This window comes from Macaca nemestrina, chromosome 6 (genome assembly GCF_043159975.1).
Source record: "Macaca nemestrina isolate mMacNem1 chromosome 6, mMacNem.hap1, whole genome shotgun sequence".
Taxonomy (NCBI): Eukaryota; Metazoa; Chordata; class Mammalia; order Primates; family Cercopithecidae; genus Macaca; species Macaca nemestrina.
The window spans coordinates 125008291-125032053 of NC_092130.1; the positions used below are offsets into that span (position 1 = coordinate 125008291).

Genomic DNA, 23763 nt, shown 5'->3' on the forward strand with positions numbered 1-23763 from the left:
CCCATCACAGGCCCAGAGGCCTAGGAGAAAATGGTTTCATGGTCCAGGCCCAGGGTCTCCATGCTGTATGCAGCCTAGGGACTCCATGTCCTGCGTCCCGGCCACTCTAGATCTGACTAAAAGGACCCAAGGTATAGCTCGGGCTGTTGCTTCAGAGGGTGGAAGCTCCAAGTCTTGGCAGCTTCCATCTAGTGTTTAGCCTGCAGGTGCATAGAAGTCAAAAACTGAGGTTTGGAAACCTCTGCCTAGATTTTAGAGGATATATGGAAATGCCTGCATGCCCAGGCAAAAGTATGCTTTAGGGGACAGGGCCCTCATGGAGAACCTCTGCTAGGGCACTGTGGAAGGGAAATGTGGGGTCAGAGCCCCCACACAGACTCCTTACTAGGGCACCGCCTAGCGGAGTTGTGAGAAGTGGGCCACTGTCCTCAAGACCCCAGAATAATACATCCCAGCTACATGGAACTGTAACAGCTTGCACCATATACCTGGAAAAGCTGCAGACACTCAACACAAGCCTGTGAAAGCAGCCAGGAGAGGGGCTATACCTTGCAAAGTCACAGGGGTGGAGCTGCCCAAGACCATGGAAACCCATCTCTTGCATTAGTGTAACCTGGATGTGAGACATGGAATCAAAGGAGATCATTTTGGAGCCTTAATATTTAACTGTCCTGCTGAATTTTGGGCTTGCAGGAGGCCTGTAGCACCTTTGTTTTGGCCAATGTCTCCCATTTGGAATGACTGTATTTATTCAATGCCTGTACCCGCAATGCATCTAGGAAGTAACTAACTTGCTTTTGATTTTACAGGCTCACAGGTGGAAGGGACTTTCCATGTCTTGGATGAGACTTTGGACTGTGGACTTTTGAGTTAATGCTGAAATGAGTTAAGACTTTGGGGGACTGTTGGGAAGGCATGATTGGCTTTGAAATGTGAAGACATGAGATTTGAGAGGGGCCCAGGGCAGAATGATTTGGCTGTGTCCCTAACCAAATCTCATCTTGAATTTCCATGTGTTGTGGGAGGGATCCAGTGGGAGGTAATTGAATCATGGGGCAGGTCTTTTCCCATGCTGTTCTTGTGACAGTAAGGCTCAAGAGGGGAGTTTTCCTGCACAAGCTCTCTTTGCTTGCTGCCATCCATGTAAGACGTGACTTTCTCCTCCTTGCCTTCTGCCATGATTGTGAGGCTTCCCCAGCTACATGGAACTGTAAGTCCAATTAAACCTCTTTCTTTTGTAAATTTCCCAATCGTACGTATGTCTTTATCAGCAGCGTGAAAACAGTACTCCAGCTTGGACTACAGAGAGAGACCCTGTGTCTATAAAAATAAAATAAAAAATGTTCCTGCTATTCAATACTATATCATATCTTCCTCAGGAGAGTTAATTTGGGAATTGCTAAGTTTATCCCTGACTCTAGGGATGGTACATGGAATTTACACCTAAAATAATCAGCTTCTGAAAGCTCCCCTCTCTGGAAATGGAAAAGGAAGAACCTCAGGAGTTGTATGCAGCTGCCTTGCAATCCCATGGGAAACAATGCTAGCTCACAGGAAGTCAAAAGCTGACTGTTGAAAAGAAACCAAGCTCTTGAAGACATTGTTAGACCCCGAAACAATCAACCCAGAAACCCATTTACCACTGAATCTAGAGTTAAATAAGCAAGAAAATCCCCTTTTATTTAATAAAGGCTGAGTTGGGTATTCTGTCATTAGTAAATGTAGGCATCCTGACATGTGCAAATGTCAAGACACACAAGCTCTTGTGCAGTTTTCCATGCATGGGGACAGTGCCCTGGTATTCCAGAAATCCTGGCTTACTTATCACCACTCTCTAATCAACTACAAATAACATTTTAAAACTAAATGCAAAGAGAATGATTAGGAATATCATAAAATCTACATTTCTTAAAAAAAAAAAAAAAAAGGAGATTACAGTGAAGTAGTCTCAAGCAACTGTTTTCTAAGTGGGAAGGCTGAAGCAAGAGACCTTAAATCACTTGACCGTCTCCACAAAACAGAACTGAAGCAGAACCAGAAGTCCCCTGATGGCCCTTCAAGCACACCACCCACAAAGACACTGTAATCCCTCATACCCCACACGCTACTTCAGGGAAAGGGACAAGAGGCATCTTGTGACACTTCCTAAGCTCCTGGCTTCACAGTAGCCATCCTGATAATTACTTTTTGAAGTCCACAGTTAAGTGAGTTATGGAAATCATTCCAGATACTGGTTCACCAGTAACATCAGTTTAGCCCTAAATATTGTCATAAGTTCTATGACAGGCTCATGTGATTTAAGCTGGTGCTCTGTCAAGACTAGACTTAGGCATTTTATCCTTTTTATGACTTTATGTATGTTGAAGAGAACATATGAATATACTTTATATATATGAATATATATAAAACCTTCATTATCACATTATTCTCAATCCAGCATTTTTTCAGCCCCTAATTTGCATGTTAATTCAGCATTCTTACATCTTTACAGATTTTCATCTAAGACTACATTTCTATTGTTTTATATAATCAGCCCCCCTAAGATCAACATGTCTACATTTTTTGGCAAAGACAAAGGCTACTGATTTCAGGACCATTATTTTCCTTTTCCAAAAGCACAAACCCAAACTGAGAAATAAATCAAGAGAAATTCACCTCTTTTCTATGCTAATTTAGGAGTAGAGTCTATATTTCTTTTCAAACCCAAAGAGAATCAGTCATACAATATGAATGTATCTACTTTCGCTTGCTCAGATTGAGATGAAAGATTAATATTTTCAGGCTGGTAGTCAAAACTATTCATTCAAATATTATTTAATAAAATCCAAGAACCAGCTAAAAAGTCACTTAAGCTAATAAACCTTCACTACCAGCCTCATGGGAAATTGTGTACAGTTTTCTACTAGAATAGCCTATAAATGCTTACTGAAAATGTCTAAGTTCATATCTTGGTAACTAACATTTTAATTCAATCTCCAGAATAATATATGCTTCTTTAGTGCTAAGATATGAATATTAGAGGCTTTCTTTCTCAAAAGTTCTATGTAGTTATATTTTCACAAATAACCATATAATGTTAAAATTCTTCTGTATGTGGCATAAAACATTTTAATGGAGAAGGTAATGTGTAGGGAGTTTATTAGAATTTGTGTTTATTCTTAGTTTTAAAAACTGCACTGATTACAATATAGAAAAAAACAAAATTATGTTGTATATCTCTTACAGTAGAAGAAAAACAGTAGTTCTAAATTTAGAAAGGAAAAATGAATATACACAGTGAAAACATGTGTCAGTGATGTTAATCAAAGATCAACTATTGCTGAGACCGGCAATATTAAATCCCTGCACAATTTCTCATATTATAATGGAGATTTTAAAAAGAAAATATGATCACATAACATAATGAGAGCAGAAGTCACTCTCATCCTTCATCTTTGTATTCCCAATTCAGGAAGCTGGTATAGTGTCTTCATTATAATTACTATTCAACAAACATTTGTAAAATGAAAGAATAAGGAATGAATGATGAGAAAAATGATAAACATCTACCTCTGTCTCCTGGGAGTTAATTGCACTACTTTCTTTGAAATTTAATTAATCCTCACTGTCCTTGTAAAATAGCCAAAGGGAAAATATATTTACATTGCTCTGAATATTGATGGAATCTACAAAAAGGGTTAAACAACTTCCTCAAAGTAAATAAAATGTTCACAATCCAGCTAGGATAAAAGGATTTAAATCATTTCCTAGGTAGAGGGCTTTCAATTAGAGCCCTTGCTGCATTAACCATGGGAACTCATCTCACTCTCTTCATGATGGAGCCCTGAGTGTTGCTGCTAATCTGTACTCTACCATTCCAATGCTTTTAAGGTTCCTTTTCAGCCCTTCCTCCTCCTAATCCACAAATACGGAGACCAAGGCATTTTTTGGGTGAGTCCTAATTTCAAGCATTCTGTCCTGCCCTCCCCAAATGTACTCACACTTATTAGACCATATGTTCCTATATTAGCTCAGAAAGGGAAAAAAAAACATTAATCACACTTGTATATAAGAGATCATAGAAAAACAATTTACAAACCTGTGAAAATACCATTCATTCTCTGTTCACCTCTGGCCCACAGCTAAGCAATCCGTAGGATATAAATGTACCCTATCTTCACTATTCAGTATTCATAAGGATACTACTTATGAATTGGAAATCTGACACAACATTTACATGACCTAATTTTGAAAATTTAAAATAGTGTAAGGCCCCTAGGCTTAATTTTACAAGGCAAAGATTAAAGGGACACAGGCAAGCATATATTCTCTTTCTATGCTATTGGACACTGGTAATTTTTTTTTTTAACTTAAAATATTTGACACTTAAAATGCCAAACTTCTACATTTCTGCAGTAAAAAGGTAGTTATCATATTGAAGATCATTTCTTTCTCTCCAGGAAGTAGGGTTAATATTAGCACATGAACTGAAAATGTTTCAGTGATTATAAAAAAGTCAAAATGAATTCATTAAAATTTAGCTTGCCAAAATGTTAGTTTCACGTTCTTGGTAGACGTCCTTTTTATTTATATTCAAATGAAGTGAACAACTTACAAGCAAAGGAAATGGCATCAAATATTTGACACCCTTCCTCCCAAGATGTAGTGATTTATTATATTCAAATGAAGTGAACAATTTACAAGCAAAGGAAATGGCATCAAATATTTGACACCCTTCCTCCCAAGGTGTAGTGATTTACACTTTTTGCTCAGATCTAGGTTTCTCCGCTCAGGAAAAGGGGAGAATGTACCCATATTTGGGAAAACAAGTTTCTAACAGCACAGTTTTGATCAAACAGCAAAACTCTATCCACCTATATATTGCCATCTGCCAATATGACAAATGGTCCCATGTGCAATATTCACACTGCATTGTAGCCAAACCTGTAAGTCAAAGGATATGAAATAATAGTAACCATACATTAAGCACAGAAGAAAACGAAACAAACAAAAAGGTTTTAAATCATCCAAAAGTATGTCTTATTTTGGATGCTCAATATGTTCTTACATTCCCTCAGGTCATTTGTGTCATTATGAACACAATTCTAACAAGCTTGATTATTTTATTTCCATTCACATATTACAAGCAACAAGCTGAAAAAGTAGAATGGGGTGTAGGGAGACAGAAAAACAAAGTAGAGATTAGGGCTTGAAGTGTCCCTGACCAGTTGACAACAACCACATGGAATAATAATAACAAAAAAGGAATGTTACCATCCCTCATGCTAATCCTTTTCATTTTAAATAAACAGGATCTAAAAATAATAATAATGCTTAGAAGTCCTAACCACATCAAGAATGCTTCAGATCAGTGACCCAAGGAACCTTCGAGAATGGATGAAATAGACCCAAAGCTGAATTCACCTAATTTTAGGCCAAAAAAAACCCAAAAACAAAACAATACCAAAAAAATCTTCAGATACTGGGAGAACAAATCTCAATTGCTCAATTGTATCTCATGAAAACAATTTTTCAACATAAAACAAGAGATATTTAAGATTCATTAAGTTCTTGTCATTTAAAATTTTAAGACAAATATTTTCTAATGGAATTACACATATTTGTATGATTCTTCTAGTTATATCCATGGTAATAAATAATCTTTTTAGTTGGAAATAAAACCCACTTGTGCTCTATTATTAGAGAAAATATCTACATAAATTAGTTTTTAAGATAACTAAAGTCTATCTTTTGAATAAAATTTTAACCACTTGCAAAATTTCTAACACACTTAAGGTACTCAGATGCCTTGTCAAGTAGGGTAACAAAAATCATTTTCACCTGTTTGTTTTAATAACAGAGAATCAATTTTATGAAAATCAGGCATGCCCTCAGGTCCTAACAAAGTATACAAAGCTGAATGGATCTATGCCAAAAACGCCAGGTTTTACTTTCTTACTTTAGTCTGATTTTATACTTCTGTCCCCTTTCTTACCACATGACTTCCAGTATCACTTACAGACTAACCCTTAAAAAGGGGAAGGCTAAGTTACTAACATTTGGAAGGCTTATGAAAGTGAAGCATACTTATGAGCCAGTAATGTTTTTATTTATGGAATGTATGTGAGCCATACACTTTAGCAAGCTTTGGGGAATGAGAGTTGGGGGAAATCAACTCTTTTATTTGCTAATTGGTATTTCCTTTAAAAGATAGATTTCCTCCAGATTTGAACTGTGTTAATAGTTACTCTAGAAAAATTGGAGATTTATGTGCCTATATTTTATGTTGTAAATAGACACACACCCAGAGACACTGAGAGAGACAGACAGTAAACAGAGGAGCACTAACCACAAACAGTTTACAAATGACCTTTGTGCTCATTCACCCGTCTGTTCCCCACCTTGCCTTTTATAGCAACTATAGCAACAGCCATGAGAGTCATTGTGGGGGAAAAAAAAAAAAAAAGAAAACTAAAAAAATCCTGGAAGCTTCTAAAGAATGTGAGTAAAGGGGAGGAAGCTGTGAAAAAAAACGAATAAAGGGCACCGGTGGATCCAGAGTGCTGAAGGAGGCAGACTGGCCAGCCAAGCAATGAGTGTCTGGTACCCCAATATCCTCTCTCACAGAATGTGAACAGCTTTCCCTTTATGACACTGTTTAAACTTAATTGAAATTATCAAACAGACACTTTCCTCAAACATATAAATCGTGAGGCAGTTCATTCAGGCTGTCAGTATGTATAAAGTTGCTCCAGCCACCTTTTTCTAATGGCTTCTCTATATCTTTTACATATGAGAGATTTGCTTGGGACAATCTGACCGTAATTTAGAAGTAGGAAATGGGAAGTATTTGTATCTTCTTTGCCTAACTCATATTAGTTACTCAAGTAAGCATTTCTTCCATTATTGCATTTTCTTGATTACAAGTTTTATGTTTTCTCTAAAACATTTATCAGAAGAAACTTCCTAAGCACTATGTAGAAGCCATGATATTTATCTGCCACTGTCAGCAAAAACATGAACTTAGTCCTCAACAGAATATTTCACTTCATTCTAGTGTCACCTCACCTCTGCGTCACCTGCACTGGAGTCACCACTTGCCTGTTGGGTAAAACCAGGATGCACCACTGAAATAAAAAGAGGTCAGACAATACAAGAAAAGCCAGTAGAAATTGCCAAACGTATCAGAATACACACAGGCTTTCCAAGGATATGGGAGAGTAGCCCAAGTGAGAGAGACCTGCCAAGAGAAAGGCACTTGAGCCCACCCTGAAACAGGATTGTTGACTTCACAGAGAAATTATTTAATTTTCAATAACACAATTCAATTAAGGAAAGGGAAATACAAGGCTAAGCAAATAAGAAACGAAGACAAAAACCCAACCTTTCAAATCTAAAGAAAATAATCTGTTTTAAAGAACATGTGAAGATCAGGAACCCAGAACAGGAGAAAGGAAAGGCAGTTAATGCTGGCATCTGATAATAACCAAAATACGGAGTCTGGAGAATCGCTGGACTCTAAAAATTATAAAGGTTTAGATTTAAACTTTGTACACTGACGAAAAGAAAACTGCGTGCATTTATATTGATCAATGTACAATACTGCTGCTTTTTAACTTTAGTGTATATGTAGGGTAGATTTTTTTTAAGTGAAAGCAAGTTTATTTAGAAAGTAAAGGAATAAAAAGGTGGCTACTCCATAGGCAGAAAACTAGTGTAGTTATTTATTAGAAATTGTTGTTCAATAATAGTACATGTTACAAATAAATATTATTTTAAACTGAAAAAACTGTAGACTTTCAAATCAGTTAGGGTGGTCACCCAACAAAAGGGCATTTTTTTCCCCCTTAGTCTCCTTGTTCATGTTACTCACAACAAGCATTGGGCTAATGCTATGAATAATAATAACAAACACTGCCTTCTGTCAGGCCCTGTGCTGAACACTGTCTGAATATGTATAGGAAGGGGTTAACTCAGCAGGCCTTGTTTGCTCAGACTCTTTACATTCCCAAGAAAGGTCTGCCTTTAGGACTGGTCCTTGGCCAGCTCCTGGAGATTGAGCTCTCAGCTCTTAGAAAATTCTACCTGGTAAGAGTAGTTTTGCATGTTTGAGGTCTTGAGCCACAAAATACCAGTTTAATCAGATAGTTTATCTCAACAAATGTGATTTATGGCAAACATAGATCTCTAATCTCCCTTTCTCTCTCATATATCTATATAGCTATATTTATCTATCCCTATCTATATACCTATCTATATCAAATACGAAGATATGTCTATAGCAATTGTATATACACAGAGAGATAGTATGAAGAGAGACATGGATATTATTCTTCATTTTAGAATGTTATCTTGGCATGTTTAAAAGGAAAAGCTTAAGATGTGTTGCAGCTGCAGTACGTGTGTGTTATATGTATGTGTGAGAGACACACACAAACACATTTCAAACATGTTTTATGTTTAAGCTCAATATTCAAACACAGAAATATAACATCCATTCTTAATACATTTTATGTAAGTATTGCAGCAGCATTATTATATATTGTATTTCTATGATGGTTGAAAATTAGTAGGCAGAGAATTTTTGTAATGGTTCTTAATAATTTTTGTAATAGTAAATAATTTTTGTTTAGTATAGTTTTATAATCTATATATGAATAAAGTTGATATTTCTATTCATATAAAAATGGGATTTACTCTCATGTACTTATCTACATGCTAAAACCATAAGTTATCAATTTTAGTTCTGTGCCAAGGCACTTTTACTGAATAAAAATAATTAGCTAATTTTATATTTTCCTGATTCAAATTTATATGCCTGTGTAATGCACAGGGGTTTTTTTGTTTTTTTGTTTTTAATTTCTGTAAATCAGAATCTTCAGATGTTGAAAAAGTCTTTCCCTTAAGATTTAAAAGGTACCTTTGAAATGCAGCATATCCCAAAATGCAACCCAGAGGCTGGCAATGTCAACATTTTTCTGTTTTAAAAAACCTCTTATGAAAACTATTGCCATACTAAATTTTTTACTTGCTGACGACTTACAGCTGGAAAGGATTCTGTACATATAAGACATCAAATATTGAGGATACTGGAAATTTTAAATTAATGGCACAGAAAGTCAACAAAGGAAGTTCATATGAAATCAAACCAGTAATATGATTACAAAAAAGTTAAAAATTTTTCTTGGCCCCAGTCTCATCATTTCTGAGCCAAATACAATTCTCATTGAAATCACCTAACTGAAACTGAAATTATCATTCTAGGCTGGTTTTCCCGTAAAGATGGACTGCTCCAAAAAGGAGAATCAAGAAAGAATTTGGCTCACAGTGAATTATTAAAACTTTGTCTTAGTTAACTAAAATTAAATCTGACTGTTTTTTGTTTTTTTTTTTTTATTTTTTATTTTTTATTTTTTTTGAGACGGAGTCTCGCTCTGTCACCCAGGCTGGAGTACAGTGGCCGGATCTCAGCTCACTGCAAGCTCTGTCTCCCAGGTTTATGCCATTCTCCTGCCTCAGCCTCCCGAGTAGCTGGGACTACAGGCGCCCGCCACCTCGCCTGGCTAGTTTTTTTGTATTTTGTAGTAGAGACGGGGTTTCACCGTGTTAGCCAGGATGGTCTCGATCTCCTGACCTCGTGATCCGCCCGTCTCGGCCTCCCAAAGTGCTGGGATTACAGGCTTGAGCCACCGCGCCCGGCCTAAATCTGACTGTTAACTACAGAAATCATTTCAAATTCTGTGATGATAATAAAGTAATGACTGCTTTTCAGCCTGGAGGAACTAACTTTTTTTTTTTTTTTTTTGTGCTGCATATCTAGCTGTGGTGCATTTTAATGAGAAATGATGACTGCATCAGCTTATATCCATGGAGCAGATTTTAGCATTCAGCTTGGGTCTCCCAGTCAACATCTATGAGTCTCTTCTTAAGGAGATCAATGACACAGATACATTAGACTAACAAATGTGATGCCAACAATCAAGAATTCACTCAGTTAAGATTTTCACTCAGTTAAGATTTTGCACATGAGAAACCTAGAATTTACTAGATTCTTGTACTTGCGAGGCTTCACTCATTTCCCTGAATCACAAAAGCTACAGAGTATTTAGATAGAAATACACATACTCTTAACATGAACCATTTTAAATATATGTATTACCGTGTCCACAGGAGTACACTTTAAAGCAGGGACTTCACTCTTCAATCTCTCCAATCATGCGTTACCCAAAGTAGCATGTGGTTCCCTAAAGCTTAACAATTGACATTGCCTTAAAAAAGGGGTTTTCTTCCCGACTAATCAGAAAAATTCTGAGAAACGATTTTGAATCTTTCACTAAACTTCTCATTTGGTCACATGGAGGAAAATGATTTCACCAAATAGATACTCTCATTGATTTTTTAATGTAATTTATCAAAGAAATCAAATATTTAGATAAATTCCAGATTTTCTCCATGAGCTTCTCCAAAAGTACATTCCATCATAGACTGCTCACTAAGAAGCTCTACTGCAGTCAGTGACCAAATTTAGGAGGACATAATGACTACTTCTGCTACACAGAATCATTATCCATCTCTAACACTTCCCTATGAGACGGAAGTCAGACTTCTAATCAGGTACCAGAGAAGGCTCTGCCAACTTCAGGGCTTTGATGAATAAGAAAGGTTGAGAGCCCTTATCATAAATGGATTCAGTATAACTGAGTGAGAGAGTGAGAGAACCACAGAAATAAATCCTCATGTAGAAAAGTTAGGGGCATCAAATGCCAAATGCCGGTTAACCAAAGCTTTCTTTGTCATAAAGCAACTTCTATAAAAATTGCTGAAAATAAATTCTTCATGGCTCAATATGAATCAGTAATTTCCATTTCTATTACACTGTTGTTTACCCAAAAACTATTTTTCATGAATAAGACTCAGAGTTTGCCAAAGTGTTTTCCACAAAACAACTGTTTTGAGATATTTCAGATTTGTAATCAAGTAAGTCTGAAAAACCCAAAATACTTCATTCACCTCTTGGATATGCATAAAGAACACTAACACATAATGTTCTAAAAAGCCAATCATTAAAACTGTTTTATATTGTTTAAGCATTTCCTAGATATATTTGGCTACAAATCTAACATCTACTTTAACAGTTTGGGAAATGCCAACACATAATGTAGGAATACTACTCTGTCATTTAAGAAACTAGAAAATATTTACTATATTCTAGGCAGTTGGCTAGCAGTTGGAGTTCTAGTCTCTAAACAAAATATGGACTTATTTCTGCGACTTTTTTGTTTTAATGTGACATCACTCTTTTAAGCAGCTCTGTGCTTAACAATTTTTTTTTCCTGGTTTGTTTTCCACTTTTGTCTGTATTTTATTCCTTCACAGATGTGAAAGGCTAACAAATATAAACTAGTTACATTAATCAGCCTCTGCCTCAGTTCTACACTCCAAATACAGTATATATTCTATCAACAATCCTTGAATAATAACAACTTGTACTTGTTTTTTAAACAATAAAACAGGCTGGGCACCATAGCTGGCTCATGCCTGTAATCCCAACACTTTGGGAGGCCAAGGCGGGCGGATCACCTGAGGTCACCTGAGTTCAAGACCAACCTGGCCAATATGGTGAATTCCCGCCTCTACTAAAAATACAAAAAAATTAGCCAGCTGTGGTGGTACATGCCTGTAATCCCAGTTACTGGAGAGGCTGAGACGGCAGAATCACTTGAACCCGGGGGGCGGAGGTTGCAGTGAGCCAAGATCGCACCACTGCACTCCAGCCTGGGTAACAAGAGCAAATACTCCATCTCAAAAATAAAATAAACAATAAAACAATGATAAAAACACAAATAACTACAGCACTTCAGAGTTAGTTGACAAATCCACCTTTTCAATCTATATTTCAAAATGTTCAGAAAGACACCATCCTAGGGGAAGTCAACCAGCAGCAACCTCTCTGCTAATTTTTGTACACAGAAATTTGACCTGACAGCACAAAGGTTTCAATAGATGTCTCCCTCTAAAATTAATATTGAATAATTTATCATCTTCCATTTAATACCAAGAGGGTATCAGCCGCAAACGGAAATATCACTCATATGCAAATAAATAACATTCAAGGCTTTTATCGTTGTGGTTATTAATCTGTAATGGATGGACATAAATCTATTTACATTCTCATCCTATCCTCAAATTTTACTATCCTCTCTTCTCATTCTTACTTTGTTCTACTCATATTGTCACTCTATCCTCCTATGCATGAAATGTTATGTATTCTAATCAACAGAGATGCCATTCGTAGGCAAGGAAAAAATACAATGAACTGCTCTTTGTGATAAGAACCATGATCTTGATATCCAAACCAATCATATTATGTGACACAGATGTTATCAATCAATAAACTTTACACAGCTTTATACTAAATTAATACAAACTGCTGTTGAGTGGACGGTGGATGGTCACTAAGCAAACAGAAGCATGTAGGTATTAGGAAGCATGAGAAACATGTATCAGTGGACAGGGAAGGCAGCCCTCAAAGGCCAAGAATGTAAGTTTTAGGTCTATATGGAAAAAGCTGTGGTCATATTTGAAGGCTTCTGAACAGAGGAATGATTAATTTCATGCTTAAAGAGTTCAGATGTAAATAAACTGGATGGATAAGAAACTCAAAATCAAGAATTTTAAGACACTGGGTTAAGGTGATTGATCTAAGTCAAAGCCAACAGGGCATGGGCTAAATGTTGACATGAGGTGGGATGAAGAGGCATTTCAAAGTAGAGGTTGGTGGAGCTTCAGGAACGAGAAGAGGAAGACTTGACTTGAAATCTGAAACTGTAATCCCCATACCTGGCTCAAAAGATGTGATACTGACTAGGAAAAGGCTGGAGAGAGAAGCTTCTTTTAAAGAGATAATAAGGGATTGTTTTGATGTGCTGGGTTGAGGTGAAAATGACAAATATTCAGGTGGAAGTGTCCAGCATTCAAGTAGGATAACTTGGAACAGAAAGCCCAAATTATGTCATGGTGAAATGAGGATAATAAGTCTTATTAATAAAAACACACCTAACTAGTCTTTCCTGGGAAACATGAAAAATGGAATTTCAGAAATTTAGAGAATGAAAAAGGAAAGATTACAAGGCAATAAGTTGATTAAAATAGACTAAAATAAACTAATCAGTGGCAGCTATCTTAAAGCAAGCTATATCTTCTACAGCACAATCTACCCAAATGCAAATCTGGGCAGAGAATTACAAAATATTTTTAGGATTGATAAAATTTCAGCTATATGTCTGCTTAAAAATGCTACAGAGAGAAATTATGGGAAATTTAGATGGATTGGCCAAATATTTGCATAAGGATTCCACAGCCAATGTATATACTTTTCCAACTATTATGGTTAGCACTGGGCTTAGGCACTACCTTTGCCAACCAGTAGATTTTCAGTATTGCCCCTGGCAGACATCCCATTAGGAATCTCTCCCCATTCCCAAACATTCCCAACTATTCTAGTCATGCCAATTCAACCAATGTCCCTTAAGCCTTACATAAACATTGACTTACACTGAAATGTATCCTATGACTCTTACTAACTATGACTTACTTAAACACCCAAGCCTCTGTTTTTCCTGCTATAAAATGTGAAGTAGCTGACAAAATGCCTATTTGTATTTTTTGGAAACACGGGATAAGGCAAGGCCAGCAAAGAAAACAGCAGAGACAATGCTTAATAAATATCACTAGTAGGATCACCTTAATCCATGAAGAAAATAGAGTTTAAATTTTTTAATACAAAAAAACTCAATAAAGGTATACTTATGTGAAATTGGTGGTTATTTTCGGTCAGTGGTTTTAAAACTCAACAATGAAACTGTTTTCAAAAAAAGTTGTTATACGTAACAGAAAAAAGCAGCTGCAATTTTAAAAAAGATATGAAGACCCAGATTCTCGCTCATTCATTCAGCTCGCTTCACACTCCTTCCCCACAGCTACCCCAGTTCCTGAGGCAGGTTCCTAGGGCGCCAAGAAACACACTTTTAAAAAATCAATATTCTGAATATATAATAAGTGATGTAAAAGTATGGTGAGAAAGTCCCCATTGCCAAGAGAAACATGTTAATTAAAAAAAAAAAATCATCACTCTTTTCATTGTGACATCTTGAAGAACACGGAATGGCTTCAACATAACTGTATATGCCAAGATTTCTGGAGTGGGCACGTTTGATCTTCTTTCATAATGAAAATTGACAAACCTTTTTAAGGGGATAGTATTGCTTCTTTATCCTCCCCCTCCTCACCCCTGCACACACATACATTTCTCCTTTCTGGGGAACTCCAAAGAAAACAAAGGCCCTTTAGCAATCAAGTAGATTGTCTCTCTTGATGGCATCCCATGAGTTATGGAATTACACACTGGGGGCCACGTGGATTAGGGCCCCTAGAAAGTCTCCTTGATCACCAGAGTGGTGTCGATTTTTTCAACTGAATTAATTACTCTTGGAGTCCAAACTCTCCAGTGTGCCACAGTTCTCATCATTCCCTAGTATCTGAAATACTGCATTATCTGTCCCCTAAAAGTATTTGAACACGTGACCCAGAGAAGAGGACTTATAACTTGACTAGGCAACTTCTGTCACGCTGGATTCATATGAAATTCCATCACAAAGGCAGGGCGCGGTGGCTCAAGCCTGTAATCTCAGCACTTTGGGAGGCCGAGACGGGCGGATCACGAGGTCAGGAGATCGAGACCATCCTGGCTAACACGGTGAAACCCCCGTCTCTACTAAAAAATACAAAAAATTAGCCGGGCGCGGTGGTGGGCGCCTGTAGTCCCAGCTACTCGGGAGGCTGAGGCAGGAGAATGGCGTAAACCCGGGAGGCGGAACTTGCAGTGAGCTGAGATCCGGCCACCGCACTCCAGCCTGGGCGACAGAGCAAGACTCCGTCTCAAAAAAAAAATAAAAGAAATTCCATCACAAGTCACATCACCAGACTGGGGACCCTGAAGTGTTTGAGTATCCACATCTGGTCATTTAGGCTAGGAAATTCCTTCTTGTCTGCCAGATCTATTAGCATTCATTTTGTAAGTCATTCAACACCTACTTACTGAGAAGGAATACTGGACTAGACAGCATGCTAGGGGCTGGGGAAACTGCAATGCATAGGAGAGAATTCCCATCATCAAGAGGCTCACAGTCAAACAGACATAAATACGCAATTGCAATATACTGTAACAACATGGTTTTCGAAACACCTAGCAGAATCATACAGACGAAGATGCCAGGAAAGGCTTCTCAGAGAATCTGGCTTAGCAACTATCTCAACAAAGGGAGCTGAGCAGGGATGGGCCAAAGGAGAGGATAGAAAGTAGGTTGTGGGTAAGTTTTCCAGGCAGCATGTGCAAAGGCCCATGAGAAAGAGGAAGGAGCCTGTGCTTTGAGGAATATTCGATTACTATTATCAGTGTCACACTTGCTATTTATCTAGACAGAAGCTCCTGAAACAAAAAGGATACACTTCAAAAGATGCCAATATATCCATGACCACACAAAAGAGTGTCTAGTCATATAATAAAGGGTGTGTACATATGCAGGCAACTCACAACATCCTGCCAAATTTAATATTAAATTTCTAATTTCATTATAATTTCTAATAAAACATTAGACTTACTATCATAGAGAGTCATACTCCTTGATTGGGAAACTCTCAATAAACATTCTTTCGTCTCACATATTTTCTAAAGGAAAGAAATTAATGTTATATTGTTGGGTGAAAAAAAAAGTGGTCTCAAAAGAGTATAATACAATTTGGGGATGCATACATATTTTATATGCATATAGAATTATAAAAATCCAAAAGAATAAATTTTAATATGTTAACAGAAGTCATGTATTTTTTACTTTCTTCTTTTTGGCATATCGTTTTTTCTAACTTTTTTTCCCCCCCAAAAAATAATTCTTATTTGTGCACTTTTAAAACTTCACAGTAATATTTTCACAATACATTCCTGGCTGAAAGTTCATACTCGGAATGCCAGAGTAGTCCATGGCCAGGCCCACTGGGCTCCCCTTGCTCTCTCCTTGGCTTTGGTAACCACTGGCCCCAGGGACTCAGCCTGCTTTCCTATCCATCCCTCAGTAGCTATCACCATGCAGGTTACCCCTTCTGTTTCTTCTACCACTAACTCCATGTCTGACTGCAAGTGAAAGGAACAGAAGCCCAAACCTTTGGGTTTTAAGGAGTTTATTGCTAATCAGTAAAACAGAAAGAGACAGGAGATAAGCATGACAAAGTATAGAGAAGAAATGACTTTTGCCTAAACTTCCAAATTGTGTACAATTGAAGCCTCTGCTTTATAGTTCTTAGCACACCTCTCAAATAAGAAGGCACTACTGGGAAGGCTCTGAACCTGTGGCAGAACCACTGATAGCTGTGGAGCTATTCCAAGGAGTCTGGGAATTAGGGGGATTATCAAGATCACTGTTAGAATAAATTAATCTTACCATATATATAGCACAAGTTTTCAAGCATATGTAAATGCTACTAATAACTAAATAATTGCACCTTGTTTTTCTTTAAACTGTAACTCTCAAGTATGCTTCTACATAATTTTTTGATGGTAAAGTGTCTGCATGCTCAAAAAACTTGAGAACATTAATGGAGAAGTAGGAGGTCTTGGAAGTGTGACAGAACAGGTTTACATGGAAGCTTCATTTAATTGGCAGAAGTGACTATGGGTCTTCAACTCTCTGAGCTTCAGTTTGCACATCCAAAAGCTAGGATACAATTCCATGAACCTTTCTACCTCAAATCCACAAGGCAAAATAGCAAGATATTAACTGCCACTCTGATGACCACCAAATAAAAGGACAATTTATTAGGCCACTTGCCAGTATGGACACAATCGCCTCTTGGCATTTCTTATTATCCACAGAAAAATTAAAAGTATACATGTAGAACAAAATGATTGTATTATTTTTTTTTTTGAATAGTAACATGTAAGATCAATATTTGTCTTTAAAAATACCGCGTAACTCGTTCTCGGAAAGTGTCAAAAAGAAAATGGTACAGTACATTTAATCTACAACTTGAATTTAAAAATATCCTTGAAATATGTTCTTAATGGTTAGATGAAACGGTAATTAAATACAAATAGAGATAATCATATACTCTCTCTCCATAAGGCTCCCAACTCCTTCAGTGAAGTCTAGTTCACCTAAAGTGACACTATTAATTCAATATTATAAGTTGATAAGCACATTAAATCAAAATACAGCAAGATTATTTTAAGAGTCTGACTGAAATGTCAGGATGAGAAATAGATTAATAAATATTGGTTTCTAATGTTGGTAATGAAAACAAATATGTTATTTTCAGAAAATAAATGGTCTTCCCCATTATATACAAATTATAAAGGGATTATCTGCAGTTACTACACTGTAAGAACTTTTTACATATTGTATTATAGAACAAGCTTTTGAGATGACAAAGCAACACATCAGCAGTTTAATCAATTGCCTTTCTTTTATAACAGGCTGGTCTACATTAGATTAGATATAAAAGACCCAGGTGTACTTGCGCTCAATCTTAGCCAAATGGCTAAGAAACATCCAGGTACATTTAAATCAGTGACAAAAGGAAACACTATCCCTTAATAAAATTACATAAAATAGGAAACATCTCTTACTTTAAGAGCAACCATGGTACTTGTTCCTATGGTGAAAACTGATGTTATCTTGATTAGTTAATTATTCATCCCAACACCTGGCCTTGCTCCCTTTTCCACCTCTAGCTATGTTAACACTAGAGTTCAATAATTTGCTGATAAAGAATCTTAACTGCAGTATCTAACAGATCTTAGTGATTAAGCATATGACTTACCCTTTGATTGCACAGATAAGTCAACTGAGGCCAAAAGAACTAAGGTATCTTATTAAAAATCAGAAAGCTAGTTAGTTGAAAAGCCCACCTGTCCTTCCTGCCCACATGTCTCACCAGAAAAACAGCAATGGTGAAAAGTCAACTCTGATTTTAATGGGCCACTTTGTGTATTTTAACTGTTAAAATAATGGAAGAGGATATTAGTCATATACGAAGATCCTTTAGATATGATGTGTAGGACCAGCGTTAATTTAATCAACCAGGTCTCCTCTCATTGAATTATTAATTCATAATTACAAAGATGACATTACAGTAAATTAAGAAATACTGTAATTTCATTATCTCCCAAAGAGTATACACTGAAGTTTGGTGATTCACTGTTATATTTTCAACTAGTAAATCAATGTGCCAATTCTGGGGCTTAGGCATATTGTATATACTCGAATGATATTCATTTTAATTAAATTTGTTTTAAGATGTAGAATGTAATACAGATCCTACGTGTTTTTAAAAGTGCACATCAATTTCAAGCTTTTAAAAATGTATGTACACAAGAAAGCTTCTTTTGCAATATATATGTTTATAAATGTTTCCATTAGCTAAGATATATTTTGGAACGTGATCAAACAACATTGAATTTGACGTCAAGTCTTAACAGCAGGGCTGGTCTCAGGAATTCCCTTCTAAGCTATATCTGATACTTCTCATATGTGGCTACTGCTCTTTTAAACTACTGTGTCCCTAAAGGGCTAAAAGGAAGAAAATCCTAACCTAACAAGTTAAGGCAGCAAGGCATAGTATTTGAATGGCTACCTTTCATTTTAACTCTACTTCCTAAATTCAAAATTGGATTTGGGTTTGTTTCAAGTTGTTCACAATTTACTAACGAAATGTGCATCTCTCATTCTTCCCCCAAAAGAAAGAAGTCATCCACTCCAGCTACATATAAGTCTCCAATTTCTTTCTTACAACTAAACGTGAAAACCGAAATACCACTCATTGAAAAAAAAAAAGAATGTGTAGAGAATTGGCAAGCTGCATGTTTATGTGAACCTTCAGAAAACATGGAAACACGCAGCCCCAACTCACCAGGAAAATCAACACTTGTGATCAAACTATTTTGTGACATTTTATGTCTTTTATACATTTCACTTCATATCCAGTATTCCAGTTTTGCACCGGCTTGCCTGTATCAACCCCAAATCGCCTAAGAGTAATCTAGTACTGTAGCAGAACAGTTTCAACGCTCATTGCCTGTGGCGTGGTCTTCCAAACAGCTGAATCAAACATTGATTCCCCTCCCCCCGCTATTTAAAACCGAGGGACGTCAGGCTTCGGTTGTGGGTAAAGAAAAGCCACAATAATCAAACAAACAAGCAACCAAAATACCCGAACACGGAACACGCTAAGAACAAAGGAAACACAAGCATGTGAACAGGAAATGAAGCAACTCTATACACATAAATACCTTCTGGAGCCGCCAACGTAGGTAAAAGTAAAGGTGGAGTCTGAGTATCTGAAATCTGAAACAGAAAGTCCTGTTAAAAGCTACCCATGGAGTGGATTTGTTTTAACCCCGACCATGACTTAGGCCCCCCATTTGGTGGAGTCAGGGGAGGCCTGGCCGGGCGGGAGGCGAGGGCTGGAGGGTGGCGAGGTACCCGCTCTGCGCCGCGTCCCAGGGGATGCGGCGGGTCCCCGACTGGGTGCAGCTGGAGGCCGCCCCCCGCAACAAGTGCCGGGTGCCATGGCAACGGCGGGAATTTCGCTGTCAGGGAGGCCGGAAGCAGCACCCGCCGGGCTCGCGGCAGCGAAAGCAAAATCCGATCTCTCTCCCGGGCGAGCAAAATGGACGAAAGGCGACCCCCAGGAAGGGGCGCTGGGTGCCTTGGGAATCCGAGGAATCCCTTCTCTTTGCCAGTCGGAGGGGACTAGAGGGCGCCGAAGGGGCCGAAGATCGGCCGAGCGCTGCCCCCGGGGGTCCTCGGCGCCGGGCGCAGCTGACCAGCGCAGCGCAGCGCAGCGCAGCGGGCTCCATTCCCGGCAGCCGCCGCTCAGCCCATTGCGCAAACCCGGTGGATCCAACCAACCCCGCTCTGCCGCTGCTGCTGGAACCCAGGAGGCGTGCTTGGAGGCTTCGGGCACTAGGCGGGAGTGGAAATACCACGTACTGTCCTTTCGCCTAGACCTCCGCTCGGGCCACGCGGGTTCTGCCCTCAAAGCTGGTGGCTGCCCCAGACTTGGGGGTGGGGGGAGGGGAAGGGGAGAGGCTGGCGCCCCCTCCCCCTTTTAGCTCCCGCTGTCGTTGCAGCAGCTGTTGCCAAATGAATCCCAGAATGGGGACGTGCAACCCTCCACCCCACCCCCAGCCACACACGTCGCGGTCAGAAAACTGGGAAGGGGGCGCTGGGTCCAAGGTTCTGGAAAAGCAAGAACTCACCTGCAAACAGGCAGTCCTTCTCAGCTCTGGACTTCTGGATCACGACGTCGATATCCTTCTGAATTCGCTCTTGCCTTGAACACATCCCCATTAAATAAATCCCTGGAAAAGAAGCAGCCGCTATTTCCACCCCACCCCACCCCCCTCGCACGCTTCCAGCTTTCGTAAATATTCAGTTAAAAATGAAACCTCTGGCCGAGGCAGGGGCTGAAGGCGAAGTGGTTTCGGAAGTGATCCTGGGTGAGAGAAGAGGAGGAGGTGGAGGAGGAGGAGGAGGAGGGGGAGGTCGGCTTTGCATTCCCAGATGTGACCGCCCAGCTGCTGCTCGCCGCTGCTGGATTCCAATTTCCTCCCCTTCTGACAATGGATGGTGATGACACTGAGTCTCACTTTCTCCCTCCCCCGCCCGGACCAACGGCCGTGGGGGGCCGAGGGTGCAGGAGACGGCCGGAGAGCGATCACCGGCGGGGCGGCGGGCGCCGGCGAGGGGCGAGCCCCGCTCCGGCTCACGCGCGCACACCCCTCACGGCCCGCACGCCGGCCTTCCACACCCGCGCACACTCGCGCCTGCGGGCGGCGGCGGCCGTGCCCAGGCTGCTGCAGCGCCGCCCGCCCGCCGCAGACCCTCCGCGCCCGCCGCCTAGTCACCCGGCCCGGCTGCGGGCCGCCGGGGCTAGCAGAATATCAGCCATCCCGGGCGGGAGCCGCGTCTGCCCACCCCGACCTCCACTCGCGCTGAGAGCTGAGCGGCAGTGTAGGTAGTGAAGACTCCCTGGGGCTCCCAGCTTTCCCTCTCCGCGCCCCTCCCCCCATCACTTTTATGAATTCGACTCCACTTTCTAAAGGAATTACGAGTCATGTGGCAAACCCAAACCGGAGTGGCTGGGAAGGGAAAAGGGGGGAAAAGAAAATCTTGAAAAATTAAAAAAATAGTAAGACGAAAAAATCTTTCCTTGTTGCCACATCACATAACACGGAAAAAGCCTCGAAATTACTCCAGAAGTGCACCCTCCCTTTCCCTCGGTGCCTGAGTCTTTTTCCTCCAGATGGAAGTAGTTCAGCCCCTTTGGGGCGCCGTTTACGAAACACAGCCCCTTTTGAGGGACTTCCGCCTCTTGAAAAGACTCACCAGTTCTCCCTTCCTAGGTGTTTCTGTTCATGAGAAATTGTCAGAATCAACTGGCACGTTCCGGGGTCTTCCTAAAAGATGGAAACCTGTTTGGCTTGATTTTAAAAACCACCTCCTTTGACAGTCAGTGAAGGGAAAGCTACAATCCAGATGCTCAGAAATGAGATACAGATCTGATTCTCACTTTCTGTTCTGCCTAAGGACACCTCAGGCTGACGTAGCTGCCCCACCTCTGTATTGGTTTATGCCCTAGGAGAGGTCTCCAGCAGGCAATTCTCTTGTTGATCTTTTCTCCACTGAGAAGGCTCCCGCCAGTAGACCATAACTCGTTTAGCTTTGCATTCTCAGTGCCATGTACAGCGCCTGGAATACAGGAGGGTGACCTAAATGTTGGCTGAATGCATGAATGGTCATTTCTTGCAGCCTCTTTTCATTACCCTGTCTCATCAGCTTTCTTATCAGCATAAGGGCCCAAGAATTGCCAAACTGTTTCAGACCCTTAATCAGTTTAGTTCTGATTCTAACCGTGACAACACGTTGTTCAGCACGGTAGGAATGACTGCCATCCCTGAAGGAGTCTTAAGATTTTGTATAATCAAAGATTCTATGTTCTAACTCCTTTATCTTTCAGGAAAGAAATTACAAAATAGTTTCGTTATCCAGCCATATTCACTGTGAGTTATAAAAGGAAACCTTCTTCTGCATTATCGAGATCCACTGCAGCCTTTGATGTAGTAAAGCCGCAGTCACAACAGGCTGTATCTCCTGCTCAGTCCTCTCCTGAAATGCCTCCTGTTTAGAGTAGGACAGATTCAAGCCCTTAGTCCTTCCTGGATATGTTGCTTTGTGTAGGTCCTTTGGCTGCCAAAAACGCTTTCTTCTCTTCCACATCACCACTGAGAATCATGAGTATTTCTTCTTCCATTATGTGCTCTAACTTCTCTAAAAGTCTGAAAGTCTATTAACTCACAAGAATTTATTTTATAGTTATCTAGCCACAAGGTTTGCATCTTCCAAGTAGAACCCTTACTACAAATAAATGTGAAATAGTTTTAAAGCTACCAAATATTTTTTTTTGTCTGGATCAGCTCTTAGTTTACTACTCACTCCTTAAAATAGGCCTTCTTGTGACTTGTCCGATATTTGATTTTTTTTTAAGCTTCATGGGCTGCCCTGTTTTGGTTAAATAAAGCTAACCTCATCCTGTTCATGCCCTTAAGGTGTGATGTATTTAATAAATATCTTTTAAATTTAAAGGAGTAAGATTAAAAAATAAAAACTAACCTATCTAGTATGTATTTCTGCAAGATAAATTTCTTTAATAAAAACTGTACCAGCCTAAATCCTTCCAAGGATCTTCCAGGCTAGATCCTTATGGAATAATTTGCTCAAAGTAAGTCAGCCCATATCCAGGATCCTTTCTTTACCTTGCCCCATCTCCGAATATTTAAGTGTTTATATTACGTGTGGTCAACATACTTCCCTTATCAAAAACTATATGCACCTTTGAGATGAAACCGTCCCTCCTTAAATACTCATGAGCATACAACATACACATGCATTCAGGAACATGGCACATAAGAAACCCTTCACCAATTTGTTAAATAAATAAAATCAATATTCACAGTGAGGGAGAACTCAGGTGGTATCCCAAACTAAATTGAAGATAATAATCTACATGTTGGATGATAGACTACCAAAAAAATTCCACCGGTTTAGAATAATGAGTCTAAGCCAACAGATAGAATTTATTAGCGAAAAACAGAAATTTTTTGCCTATGCCAAAAGACCCAACTGTGGAAGTGTAAGGTAATGGACATGAGGCACTAAGTTCAATAATGTGATATAGGTATTAATAACTAACATTTATCCAGAACTTATTATTAACATGTATGCAGAACTTATCCAGAATTCATTAACATTTATCCAGAACTGCTAGAAACTGTTCTAAAAGCTTTACATATAGTAACTCATTTAATATTCATAATAACTGCATATACTAGCTGTTATTTTTCTCATTTTACAAAAGAGGAAACAGGCACAAAGGGATTAATTCATCTAAGATGAAACATGGACTACAAGAAACTCTTTTCTCTCTCCAAATCTTTCAGCAACTGAATTGAACTTAAAGGAATAAATGGGTACAGAAGCCACACTAGGAAGTAAACCGGCCCCGCCAATGGCTGCAGGCCAGGAGTGAAGCCAAGAAGCCCTATGATGGATTCTGAGGAGGGCTGAAGCCTATGGACTCTAAAAATAGCCTCTGCTAGTGGCAGTTATATTTCCCTTTCTTGCATTCAACTTCCTTTCCCAAATGACCCAGCCATTAGTACAGTCTTAAGAA

The 23763-nt window shown here is 39.2% G+C and overlaps 1 protein-coding gene across 4 annotated transcripts in view; it reads right to left on the reverse strand.

The window, feature by feature from the left end:
* Positions 1-21697, reverse strand: part of LOC105499347 (poly(ADP-ribose) polymerase family member 8) — a 189660-nt gene extending 167963 nt beyond the window's left edge. The window contains exons 1-3 of one of the 4 annotated variants that reach the window (XM_011771891.2): positions 21420-21697; positions 20291-20392; positions 19319-19373 (exon numbers count right to left, since the gene is read on the reverse strand). In XM_011771891.2, the coding sequence (XP_011770193.2) occupies positions 19319-19373; positions 20291-20381 (146 nt within the window). In that variant the 5' untranslated portion in view covers positions 20382-20392; positions 21420-21697. Of the gene's footprint in view, positions 1-19318; positions 19374-19511; positions 20140-20290; positions 20393-20479; positions 20841-21419 lie in introns of those variants that run through there. The other 3 variants (XM_011771890.3, XM_011771893.3, XM_011771892.3) reach the window with 3 other exon arrangements.
* Positions 21698-23763: the final 2066 nt, after the last annotated feature.